We start from the raw sequence: 13,269 nt of genomic DNA on the forward strand, positions 1-13,269 counted from the left end.
GCTGGGGGCACCTCTGAATGCTCCCGCTTTAAAAAAAACACAATTGCCAACGTCTGCTGCCCCAGGAAATTAGTTTATATGAAATTAAACTGGATTTAATTTACCTTGTTACACTATTAAAGAGTAATATTTATATCGCCATGGAAACCTCTGCACAAAACGGGTAGTTGGACACACTGCTGGTTACGCAATGGCCGTGTCATGTGAACGAGGCTCCAGAGCAGAGCGTCCAGCAGATGCGTCCAGCGGGACGGCATCTTCCTCCTCACCCGCCCAGAGCGGCCGTCCGCATCCCGACCCAGCACCGCCGAGCTGCCCTCCAAGGAGGAAACAGCTAGCAAGGGGGATCTGCCCTGTGTTTTCAGAGTTATTTTTCCTATGTTCAACTTGGGATACCTGCCCTTCCCCACCACCTTGGAACTGTTTAACTGGGAAGCACAAAGGAGAACCAGCAAAGTCTGCTGAATGTGTCCTGAGGGGGAATGTTTTGGGGGAAATTTCGGAAAAGCAGCTGGGGAGGTGGTGTTATCGGAGGTGGGAGGGCAGAGAAGCGACTCTGGGTGAGGACAGGGAGGGGTGACAGAGCTGGGGGAGCAGAGGAACCACCACGGCTGCTCAGAGTTGCCGAACTCGTCTCCCCGCAGTCACGAGCTCCCTCTGCTCCCTCTCTTGGCACCGCTTCTCCCATCCACCTCTCACCGCAGGCCCACGTGCTCCGTCTTCCTGCCTCCTGTCCCTGCAGAACGTGTCCTCTGCCCTCCCTCGCAGCCGCCCAGAGGCGAGGTTCTAAAAATTAATTAAAAAAAAAATACTGTGCCTTCAACCTGCAACACCACCTGATCATGGCACTCAGGTAGCAAGTGGAATTGTAGAAAAATGAGTGAGCCCTCAGGATCCTTCACTGTTTGGTAAAATCAATCCTGATGTCAGGATTTTCCTTTTACAACATCAGAACACTGTCTTCTATAAAGTCTTTAAAAAGTAGCTCTGCACTGGTTGTAAAAGGAGCACCCTGCCACTCCCATCTGGGAGGAGATGAATCACTTGAAACAGATGGATTTCATCTTAATTCCCTCCCCATGACTTGAACTATGGAAAGAAAATACAGTTAAATGTGCTTATCTGTGTTACTTTGTATATTAACAGTTGAATAGAGACGCTCTGCAGGTACTGATAGCAAGAGATTACAGTACTGCATTTTACTGTGTGAAAAAGATATGTCCTTCTTTGTAGCTGGTTATCTGAAACTCCTTTAGAGCAGAACATAGAGCAGGGTAAAGGTCTTGCTTTGCTCACACATCAGGAAAATATATAATATTCCCCTAACATGACTTTGCAATTCTTTCCCCCCCTCTCAACAGGCCATGAAAGGTAATTTAAGAGGTTGCTGGGAGCTTCATTACTACCTAAAGCACAGAAAACCTTGATCATCCGTGCCCTGTTCACACCAACCCCTGATGGATATACACACTTGGCAATATCTAAAAACACACCTTATAGTGGCTTGCTATAAATCACCAATACCTTTATTGTACTTACTTTTGCAGAAGACTTTAGACATAGTAAGTTACTTACCCTACACTAAGAAGATCATTCTAAAACAGACTTGAGCGTTTTTGAAGAAGCAGAGATAGGAGACAAACTGCTCACCTGAATTCATTCAGGGCATCAACAATTCTGTTATATGCCAAGCTCCGCTGACTGGCATCAGCTGATCTACGGCTCATTTTCATAGCCTTGAAAACAATCATTAAACAGGTAAGCAACACATAGCTACAGAAACACAGAAAATGGAAAACAAAGTCATGTGTTCGACTTTATCTTTCATGCAACTGGTCATGCAAATACTCTTTTTTTTTTTAAAAAAAGTGATAAAATTATGGTGCAAGTGCCAACTTTCATTTCTGAGGAAGGATACGTGAGGCACATGCACTTGCAGCCTCTGCTGCTCCTGTGCTTTTTCATCATTCAAGGCATAAAAGGGGTCAAAGTTTTCACTGCAGTAGCAAAGCAACCACTAAGTATTTCCTAGAAGAGAGATTTGAAGTAAATCTAACCGCGCATTTGAAACTTTGATCTTTGAAAACTTCCTACAGATCAGAATCGGGAGGTAAAATGCAGGGAAAAAAAAAAAAAAAAAAAAGCTGGATATTTATTTACAGCCTGGAATAGCCCAGAGACAGGTTCTGACCCTGTGATCTGCTGGACTCAGATTCAGCTGAAGCAGGGAGGAAGAGGAGGCCTAAAAATCAACTTCCCCTTCAGCTGGTCCGGGCCTTACTGGGAGCTTATGCAGGCAAGCGACTGCTCCGGCCTTCAGCAGTCCCGGCAGCACAAGGCAGCACGCTCTGTCCCCACCCTGCGTTGTGCTTTTGCCAGCAACAAGAAACATCATCAAAGATGTTGTAGAGCAAAGCTCGTCCCTGGTGCAAGTCCAATACCCAACAGCAAGTTGATACCACTTTTGTAAAACAGCAACAGGAGTCAGGAGTTAAATCTGACAGGTCTGGGGGAAACACACAGCAATACAAGTGCAAGAATCCAGAGGACTGTGTTTACCTGTTCTATTGCACTCTTCAGTTTGTTCATGTGACTCTCAAAAAGAGGGAAGTGTGAGAAGAAGAACTCATTAAATTTGTTGTTTTCATCTTCATCTCTTGAGAGTGAAAAAATAACTCCAATTGCTATCTTTTTCTTCCTAACAATTCCTGGGCTAGGACCAGAGCTGTCATCTGACAAGTTAAAGCTTTCATCCATGGACCTTGAAGCATGAAAAAAACAGAAAGTTAATGTAATCCACTGCTTAAAGCTGTACCTTTGTTTCCTGTGTAATTCAATTCTTGAACATTTAACTTCAATAAACACCTTTTGTTTGCATGTGTTGTTAAATCATCACCTTTGATAACACCCCACTTTGCTATTTTTTACAAGCAACCATTAATTGATCCTGCAATCACAAAGGCTGGAACGAGATTGAAAGTGTTCATGGGATTAGAATATAGTATTCTAGTTCTCTCTTATCTCTGCCAGGAATTTGTGTTTTGAGTAGCATTTTAGGGCTTCTTATCCTCAAAAGTACAGCCTACAGGTTTACGTTTTCCTGAAGGCTTTCCAGTGAGTACAAAACAATGAATGCCATGAAGAAATCTGATACTAAAAAAGATCAGGCGTTGAAGTGCAGCCTGACTCACACCTCTGTAAATACCCCACCGAAAGCAACAGCGAGAGCAGATGTACATATGCAAGAGCAGAATCAAGCTGACAATGGTGGAAAATGTATGGGCAGCAACCAGCATTTTTGTTCCCAGCTCACCATCGAGGGAAGACCCCATTCTCCAAGCTGGTAGTCTGACTGCGACGCCAACGCCGCTGGTAACTGCTAGCACAGCTTTTGTTAAACGAAGAGCCCGGAGATGGAAATGGAGTGATGAGCAGACTGCTAAGAGATGCTGCAATAATAAGAGGAATAAATAAAAATCTCTCCAGAAGAAAGAGCATTTGGAAAATACCAGCAACCAAACAAAGTCCCTCAAGATAAACTGGCATTGGTTTTCAAGTCCCTCCTCTTTTCCTTATCTATGTTTCTTATCTGCAAATAACCAGATTATAATAACATTAACAAGATATACAAGCATGACAAGGCTGGCACCATCCTGTATCTTTACATAACAGGCAACACACAGGCTGCATCGTGCTCATCAACCCGAGTATCGGGAAATAAATTTTTTGTGGAAAGGAGTAACATTAATCACATCCTTTAACAGCCTTTCCAATCCTAACCTTCAGTGCCCATATCCTGAATCTGGGGGAAGAAAGGGGTGGTGTGGAGCCAAATGCATGTTTTAACATTACCGTCCTCCTCAGTTTGGAAAGATGACAAGTATCATTTAGAAATGCTGTAACCTTATTTCAATATCTAATTTGGCTTGTTCATTTGCAAAATGTGTTAATAAATTGCACCGCTGTTTAGATTAGCTCTGTGAGGATCCTAATGGAACACCCTTGATGCCTACAACATTTGTACATAAACATATAGGTATGCGTTAACATTTATATAATGCATTATATGCATTAATATAATATTTATATATAACAAAACAGAAAAATCACATTTCAGCACAGGAAAAACTATTTGATGATGTCTACACATCTCAGTGACGGATATTACTGAATATTTTTTGAGTCTACAGGGTTAACACATGGAAGTGCCATTACCAGATCTTGCGATACCGCTGTCTCTGTCCTCATTCTGCTCCCTCCCAGGCATATCCATAGGATTGCTGTGAACTGTAACACAAGGAATACCAATTAGCAGGGGAATATACAGTTCCTTTCTTGTTTGCAGATCTCCATGTAATTAATGAAACAAAAACATGCTCATTAATTCAGATCAACAGCACTGCGCAAGGCCATCACCAAGAAAGGCTGCTTAGCTGAACAAGCCAAAATGCTTATCTGAAAAGCTTGTATGTATTTTTTAGTACAAACTAAAACTAGTACACTTTGTTTCTCTACACAGATATTTTCCAATTAAATTTTAGTGTACCAAAAGGATGCTGGTCACATAGGTAGTACTTGGTGAAGAGACAAAATAATGACTAAAAACCAATATAAACATGGCTTCATTCATATACCAGCTTTCTCGGGTACTATATATATCATTTTTAAAGGATTTTACAATGTTGTCTTGAAGAAAATAAATACTTGTATGTTGTGAGCAGTGCAGTGGTTGTTCAACTAAGCTGTAAGCTGTGCAGATTCGCAGATTGCATATACACAAGATCAAAAGTGTCTCAGGCTCAATAGTCTTTAAAGGTGCCATATTTTACAAATGTGTGTGTGAAATAAAAGCTACTCAGCCATGGAAATAAGACCCAGCCACTAAAAGCAAGAAATGTCCATTTTAAATGAACCTAGGTTAGCTTTAGTTTTTATAGTTTGGTTGAAACAAGTCCCAATCAAAATAGCTTGACACTACTGGGAAATTTTATTCCTAGAGATATGGAATCCACCATTAAATACATGCCTCTAAAACAAAACAAGAAAACCAACCAACCCCAAAGAGGACTATTAAAATGCCTGCTGTCCTCTGGAGATTTAAAGCATAGATCCAGAAAGGTAAGAGAGCAGACATCACTGTCCATTTTGTATTAAAAAAAAAAAACAATTGAAATCTTATTTCCAGAGCTAAACTACAAATCCACACGTTTTGTCACACCGGCTAGACTAGGCACACAGCACACAGCACACTGCAAACCTGCAAAGAAAGAGGCGCTCCGGATCAGGCGGAGCGGACCTTGCTCTGAGAATGCCCGCCTGGGGCTGCAAAGCTGTGAAAGACCTACACGGCAAAACGTAAAATACACATGAAAGAATGAGGTTAGTAAAGCAGAACAGTCTGTAGGGAGGGGGCCAGGGCAGGGAGAAGATATAAGCCAACATAAATGCACAGTAACGTATGCAGGAAAACAGCTCTTACGCTTAACAAGAACGTTGATTCAAGGATACAGCTTATAGTTGGACTATATAGTATTTACAGAATTAAAATAATAGACCCAGCTTTACGCTGTCTCCCATACAAAGATGGGGGTTTCTCTCCAATGGCTTTTTATTTTTTTAACTGAAAACTGATTAATTTATGCAGGCTCAAAGCCTCACTTGATCACAAACAGGAGATTCATCGTGGAGTACAATGTTTGTTTTATTAATAACATCCACGCTGGTGGGGTGGCTGATGAACAGTGTCGCTGAAGACGATGGGGAGGACGGGGGAGAAGGCGGCAGAAATTCATCTTAGTAGAACCAACAGAAAATTATAAGCTGAAGTAGGCTGAGAACAGTCAGTGCATCAGTTTAGTGAAACGATCATTTAGAAAATAAATGTTAGGCGTCTTGGTAGTCCATTTTAAAAGTAGTATTGGATTGTGGATATACCAGGGAAGGAGTGTGTTTAACTGTATACGGAGCCCAGAAAAAACACATGGGTATTTTTAATGAGTTAATTGCCAGTCCCTCTTCCAGATTTGAAGCTACTGCTCACTCAGTTTTCTGATTATACAAAAGATGAAGGCTGCACCTCCACAAAGCTCCCTTCCATTCTCTTCAGTCTTCACTCATTAAAAGAAAGGACACGACCAGTGCTGCTATTATTTTTTTTAACCAGCATATCTAAAAAAAGCAGCTTGTAAATAGTTCCCAACCAAAACACATAGAGCCTTCTCCTGCCAGAGGCTGGTGAGAGCCAGTGAGTCAGGAGCAGTCTTTGCTACTGAACACAGGTATTAGAAATGCTGCAGTTGAAGATTAACTTCTTCAGCTATGTTACCCACAGTCCCGCTGTCCTGCAACGGGAACTGCAAACAAACACTGTCCAACCAACTGAAAACTTGTGCAGTTCGATCATAAACAAGGTTTCAGCATCCTCTTCCAGAGGACAATCTCGTCACTTCTAGCCGCACGTCCTTGCACCGCGGTGCCTGCACCTCCCGGGCCCTTGTCCTTTCTGCACAGTGGGAAGAGGCGCTGTCACTACAGAGCAGGACACGATGAACACGTGGCACTGGCTACACCTAAAGCATGCTGAGTCCAAGCCTAATAGCTGCATTATCTCAATGTGAACTTGTTGTTTGGATCACGCTGGAGATACAGCAAACTTTTGCCACGTGCAAACCACAACAAAACCCTAAAAACAGAAGAAGTGAGTCCATCTCTCTTAGATTGGGCACCTCATTCGATCACGCACTGTGAAAAATCACAGCTGAAGTCTGAAATGAATACTGAATATTAAGAAAAAGGCATTTTTTAATCTTCCTGACTTAGTAAAAGTTTCCTACAATGTTATCCTGGTTTTGTTTAAAACAAGACAAATTCTTTTTTGGTGAATTTTCCATTCAGCTAAGTTCTTGTAAGTAACCACACTTTTCTGAAGTTCACTGCATGTTTTTCGGACACTGTTCGCTCCAGAGCTGATAACGGTAGCACTGGTATGCAGAAGAGTTAGAGATAAAAAGAAATGAAATCTGTTTGTAATTACCTATGTTCCCAAGAAGTCCATTCATAATTGTACTGTGGTCAGGCTTTAACGTATTGCCGTCTTGATTAATGAACTCAAGACTGTCCTGCAACCTATAACAAACATCAAACATACAAGAAAATCAGTGATTTGCATTTCAGTAGAATACAGTGTGACTTCATTATAGCTCAAATGGAACAGGCAACATAACAACGCAAGCTTCCACCCGAGAAAGCTTTCATAGCTTAAGCCATGTTCTCAGCTGGGTCAATTAGTACAGAGAAACACTGAACTCTCCAAATCCAGATGTTTTTGTCACACTTTCTTCTTCAACTCGGACTGAATTCCCCAACTCCAGTGTTCTGTCTGCAGGTATTTTGTACCTTACAATACCAAGCTTCACCACGTCAGCATTAGCAGAATGGTTCATTCATTCACTTAAAGCAAACTGAGGTGAGGACACTAATGACAGGATGTGACAAATCAGGGAAGGAGAAGTTACTTTTCTAGAGAAAGAATCTGGAGAGTCCAGAAAAAGGTCTTCTGTGTTTTTACATTCATCTGCTTATACGCAATAGAGATACCATTTGTAACAGACTCACGTATTCAGACTTCCATAGATGCTGCTTCCAGTGCGAGCTGTGAACACCTTGCTGAGCATCAGCTGCGGAGGTGAACTGCAGGAGAAAAAGGACGTTGTCAGTCACAAACCCAGCGCTAAGACAGGCTTTCCTTTCCATTTCACAACCTGCCAGGTTTCACAGACCTAAACACAACGTAACAGCCTTTGTGCCAAAACTGATATCAGAATAACTTTGAGGCAAACGCAGAAAATCCTTTTACTCTGCACTTGTGGCGTGAATTCATTAGATATTAGCACCAAGGAGTAAGTCTTCTGAAAAGACCAGCAGTAAAAAAATAATCTTACCGGATTTGGTGAATTTTTAACGTGGAGCCCTTGTAGCTCATGGCCACGGAGCCAAACATCATCTCTCCAAGCATGTTAGCATCTGAGGAGCACCGAGAACCCTGCACAAAAAAACCACCAACATTTACTTTTAAGCATTTTACAAGAACACTTCTATTAAGGTAACCTACGACTAAGGAAAATATTGTTTATTTGAAAGATAAACACAAAATATATCTTGCTATAACACTGTTGAACATGCTAAGTTGAACAGTTCAATGAAGACACTGAGCACAGAAAGTGATCTTCACACTGTCTGTGAGCTGAATTACTAAAATCATCCAACAAACCTAACCCATCTACGGCAGGCACTGAGTCAGCAAATTTAACTGTTTTAAGAGTGTGATAACACACTTTACTGAATAATAACCATTAAGCCTAAACCTGCTGTACAAGAAGAATCCCAAGTTCACTGAAGATCTTACACAGATTGTGCACTGGAGCCAAGCTGGCCCAGTGCTTTTTTGACAAAGACCAATTCATAACCCATCCATGGATGGTATTTTACAGGTGGTGCATCTCTCCCTGGTGTGCTGTGACAGTACCAACAAAGGGCTGCAGCGTCGTGGTGCCAGGGTTAAGCTGAGCATTTCCTGCTCTGGTTGGTGAGAGTTGGCTGTAAGGCACACGGGCTTACACAGAGCAGGAACATCTATGCAGCATCATAGGCTAGATCAAATACTGCAAACAAAACCCTAAAATTAAAATGTTACTCAGGGCAATCAACTGGAGACTGCTCAGCTGACAGTCATCTTATTTGTGTGCTCTCAATGACTGAGATTACTGCCCCCTTATCCAGGGCTGCTGCTTCTCTAGGCAAGCAGAGTATTAGTGCTGGCTCTCTGTGCCTTGCCCTGAATAATTGAAAATATCATGATCTTCCAGTCACAGAACTCAGGCAGTTCGCAGGTGAGGTACTGTGCCAAAAATCAGTACATTGCCTTTGAAGTGCATTATAGCTATTAACACTTCCTTAGAGTAATCCTTCAAAAAAAAAGTTCCTAAAACCAGTCAGAGCCTGGTTTGTGTTTGGAAAATGCTAAGTACCATTTCTCCATATCTCTTATCCAAGCTCTGAACAACCAGGATCTTCACCAGATTCCTACACAGGCATGGGATAGATTTCAATACTTTGCCCAGTGTCAGGCAGTGGGCTCAGAGCACAGCCAAGCACAGGGTGTCCACACCACAGCTCCTACCAGGAGTAAGGAGCGATGTGAAAACGACTGCTCAATGTTTCTGCTCACGCCAGCCTGCAGAGCAAGGGCAGGAACGGAGAAATGCTCATCAGGCAAAAGGCAACACACTTGTAACGCTTTTCAATTTTTAGCTCTTCTCAAGCACTCTCAATTAAGATGATGGTACTTTAACAGACATACCATTAACCTCTGAAATCTGCTATCTGTGCAAGAAAGATAGGTGATGGCTAAGGTAGCAACCGCAGTTATAAAAATGAGGATACGATGGCAAGGTTTGTTAGTGACAGGGCAAAATGTGATCATTACCCGGATCTCGGAGAAATTTCCATCTTTCCCTCCCAGGATATCCCACTGCCTGCGGGCACTGGAGGCAGTACTGGAAAAACTGGACTTTAACATCAGCCCGTATGACCCAGCAGCTCCAAGGAAATATAAGCATGGATGTTAATGGCTCTAGGAAATGACAGGCCTGCCAGCATCACGGAATTGTGAAGTAAGAGCACCGCAAATTACTACAGCCAAACATTATGATTGTTATTTTTAAATCTGCTGCAGATTTCCAACTGAAGGACTCATTCTGAATAAATGTCAAGCCCTCGATGGTTGGTTTGGGTTTCAACTTTCTGTTACTGTGAAAATCTAATTCCAACGCTGAGGGAAAATACTTTAAGATAAATTATTGATTTTCATTGTCAAACAAATAAAAATAAAAACGGCAAGTGAAAATCAGGTGCTTTCTAATTTAATTATAGGGGTTTCCCTTTCCTCTGAAAGACAGACACAAGCAATGCTGATGGCAAAGAGCATGATAAGATGCACCCATGGCAAGCTTCAGTCTGGCATTTCATCCACACTTAATAATTTCACCATGCATAACAAGATGTACATATTTAATGCACTTAATACAGAAACACTGCTACAGCTCAACTCTTTGAGCCTTCAATGCTGCAAAATAAAGGTCACTCAAGACCAAAGTAGAGTGCAATCAACTGAGGAAAGAGGTTAAATATTAAAAACTCAAACAAAAATAGCCAAGGAGCATCTGGCAAAAAGGGCACAACCCCTGGCACTGACAGCTTGGACACAAACCTGTTCCCTAGGTCATATTTACAAGCTCACAAAAACTGATCATAAAATACACACAAGTGTTTGTTATTGCACATTAGCATATTGGAGGGAGTAAAATTTGCATTATTTGTAAATTACATTTCTGAATATGATATTTACAGCATATAATATTCCACTTATCGCACCTATTGTTCTATCAATAAGTACATATGTAAATTAAAAATGCAGTACAGATATAAATGTCAAATGCCATGATCAACAAATCAGACTTTCAGTCCTTACTAAACTGACAAGCAGGTCCAGAGGTAACACTGGTGTCATAATGTGCAAGTAATTTACTCAAGCCTAGAACCACACTCAGCTTCGTCTTAATGGATTCCAACCATATTTGTGAGGGATCTAGATAGGACATACATAAAAACACGGAAGCGTGGAACAAACCCCTGCATTCCTCTTTCTAATTAAAGTTGCTCATATATAGTCAAAGTGTATTTAAACATGGAAACAAAGAACTATTTCAGTCCTTTAGCTTTGTATTATTAGGACTTCCATTTTATAGCTTTGAAAAAAAACCAAAACACCACATACATACACGCAAGAAAAACAACTTATAAACACTGCAAATACATTAACTGACTTCGGAGGTTACCAGACAGAGAGTTAGAGGATAGGAAATGCCAGGCTGGCTGAAGTCTGGACAAAGCTCCTCTGGCCCTTCTTCATCCAAGACACAAAATGTCATCGTGCAGTAAAGAACTCCTGTATTGATGGCTCTCTACTCACTGGGGAAGACCGGAAGGGGGACGGGGAACACAGTAGATAGTTTACAACCAATACGCTGTGGAAGATCAACTTAAGCTTAAAGTTTCTCGCACACTTTCTGAGCCGGTCACAGAGCCACACATCATTTCAGTTCAACTCAGTAAGATTCTAAGTGATACGGGTGAGGAAATGGGGACTTAAAAGGGAAAACTTTCCACAGCTTTAAAATATACTGTCATGAGAACCACTACACTTAATTTCCTTTAACACTGACCAATGTTTGCACAGAGCTTGCCCAGCCAGCCAGCCAGTTTCTGGATAGTGGGGGCATCATTTTTGTTGGTCACACAATACATAAAGGAGGTTATTTTGTGCTGGAAGGAAGCTGCTGACAGAAATGTCTCTTCCTTCCATAACCTCAGCTAAATGCTCTTCCAGGAAGGGAGGAATGGAAAACAGATCTGCAGGCACCTTACTAAAGCTGTGGAAAAGAGCGTGATGAGAAAGAGAAAACAAGAATACACAGCTGGCCAAATATAGCGGGAGCTAACGTGACAGTGGGAAAGCCAGCACTGAAAGGTTCTTCATTTATATCTATGGCAGATTAAGACATCAGTAGTCCTGTACTTCAGAACAGGCTGTGGAGATAGCAGCCTCCCTCAAACACACAATTACTTCATTACAAAGAGTGGAAGGGCTTAGTTCTATTTTAGGGTGGCTTAATATAAAACACTTGTGATCCATGGAAGGAGAGATGACAGAAATATATCTGTGTCAGATGACTCCAGCTACTCTCCTGGCCAAAATCTCTTATGTAAAATGTACCTCAAGTGCACTGAATCCCTTGTTATAAAGCTGTTACAAGGACTATCCCTACAGACAGCACGTTTCTCTGTTATTGCCCCGATATTTAGCAATGAAGTAAAATAAACTACCTCACCTATACCAAAATAAGATATTTGTGCCAAGTCTGATCGTACCAAACGAGTTTTACCACCCGGGTCATAAAACAGAACAAATGCCCTGGGGAAACTGCTGCCATTCTAGACACGTCTCAAGAGAACCAGCTGGTTGGTTTTAGACTGGTTCAAACCCAAAGCTGCAGAATTAAACATTACTGAGTTGGGACCAAAGTCTGATTTTGACTGAAAACTGCTCTCCACTGCCAACCTCCAATTTCAAGCATTTTACAACACTCAGTACCTCACCTGCTGTTAGCATTCGACATGGGTTATGCCAAAAAAAAAGGAAGAATGACTCACCTGGTATTTTGGGCATTGATCTTTTGGATCAGAGAACGAGGAGGATGAATTGATCGAACTATCCAACGAAGAAGAGCTGTCTCCTCCGGGCTTCAGTTGGCAACATTTCCCAAAGACTCTCACCTGAGCATCGCTGCAGAGTTTCTGAAATACAGACAACATATGTGCAACACTAAGAACCACGACTCAAAATGACTGTTTAGGAGCACTGCACTTACCTGTTTAGGTAAGACATTTAATGGAAGAAAGGCTTATGCCTCAGGAAAATAGTTTAACAGAATATTCATTGGTGTCTCTTGCAGCCTGGCTCTAGGGAAGCAAGCTGAGCTCCCAATAGCCCGGAGCTAACAAGTCACTCCAACTCCATTTTCCTAAGAAGCCATCTGTCTCTGAAGCTTTAGAAATTACTTTTTTAGTCCCATGATTAGGGGAAAGGATGGTTTCAAAGTGCTCAAAGGAAGGATGGTAACAATAGGCTCCACCTGTCGTGTCGCTGCCTGTGCCCACTGGGGTGGAGGTGACACAGGAGCATGATGAGCCAGATCATGATGTACAAGAAAACACACAAATTAGGCATTAGCAAGCAAAAACACCACAGGATTCAAAAGAGATTCATGTGACAAGTGGAGGGAAAATACATTGTTTTCATAGTCCTCTCCCTAGCTGTGTCTAAGTCTCCTAGTCTTTTTAAAGAGTGGCACAGAGGTGACATGTTCCAATGAGTGATTTCTGGTAGAGATTCAGAGAGAAAGCTCAGCAAAAAGGGGAGCTAAGAGGGCTCAGATGGAGCTGACAAATGGCATGGGTGGGATCTGTATTACATATCACTGGCACTGGAGGTGCTCCATGACTCTTTTGTTCACTATTTATAAACATTTGTGATTTCCCCTGCAAATCTCAGCACCCCAAGCAGAATCAGGATCCATGTTAGTTAATGCTATTTACATTACCATTAGGCAATCCTCTTCACCCAAAGGTCTCAGCGTACTTTTCACATAC

General features: G+C 41.8%; 1 protein-coding gene across 5 annotated transcripts in view; it reads right to left on the minus strand.

Moving 5' to 3' along the window:
- FNIP1 (folliculin interacting protein 1) overlaps nucleotides 1-13,269 on the minus strand; it is a 67,057-nt gene that overhangs the window by 16,734 nt on the left and 37,054 nt on the right. For 4 of the 5 annotated variants that reach the window (XM_082063343.1, XM_082063345.1, XM_082063344.1 and 1 more), the window contains 9 exons: nucleotides 12,271-12,414; nucleotides 7,941-8,041; nucleotides 7,615-7,689; nucleotides 7,034-7,125; nucleotides 5,258-5,341; nucleotides 4,216-4,287; nucleotides 3,314-3,449; nucleotides 2,560-2,761; nucleotides 1,651-1,736 (listed from right to left, as the gene is read on the minus strand). In XM_082063343.1, coding sequence (XP_081919469.1) covers nucleotides 1,651-1,736; nucleotides 2,560-2,761; nucleotides 3,314-3,449; nucleotides 4,216-4,287; nucleotides 5,258-5,341; nucleotides 7,034-7,125; nucleotides 7,615-7,689; nucleotides 7,941-8,041; nucleotides 12,271-12,414 — 992 coding nt within the window. The remainder of the gene's footprint in view (nucleotides 1-1,650; nucleotides 1,737-2,559; nucleotides 2,762-3,313; nucleotides 3,450-4,215; nucleotides 4,288-5,257; nucleotides 5,342-7,033; nucleotides 7,126-7,614; nucleotides 7,690-7,940; nucleotides 8,042-12,270; nucleotides 12,415-13,269) is intronic. The other variant, XM_082063346.1, reaches the window with a different exon arrangement.

This window comes from Streptopelia decaocto, assembly GCF_964273445.1.
Source record: "Streptopelia decaocto genome assembly, chromosome: 12".
NCBI lineage: Eukaryota > Metazoa > Chordata > Aves > Columbiformes > Columbidae > Streptopelia > Streptopelia decaocto.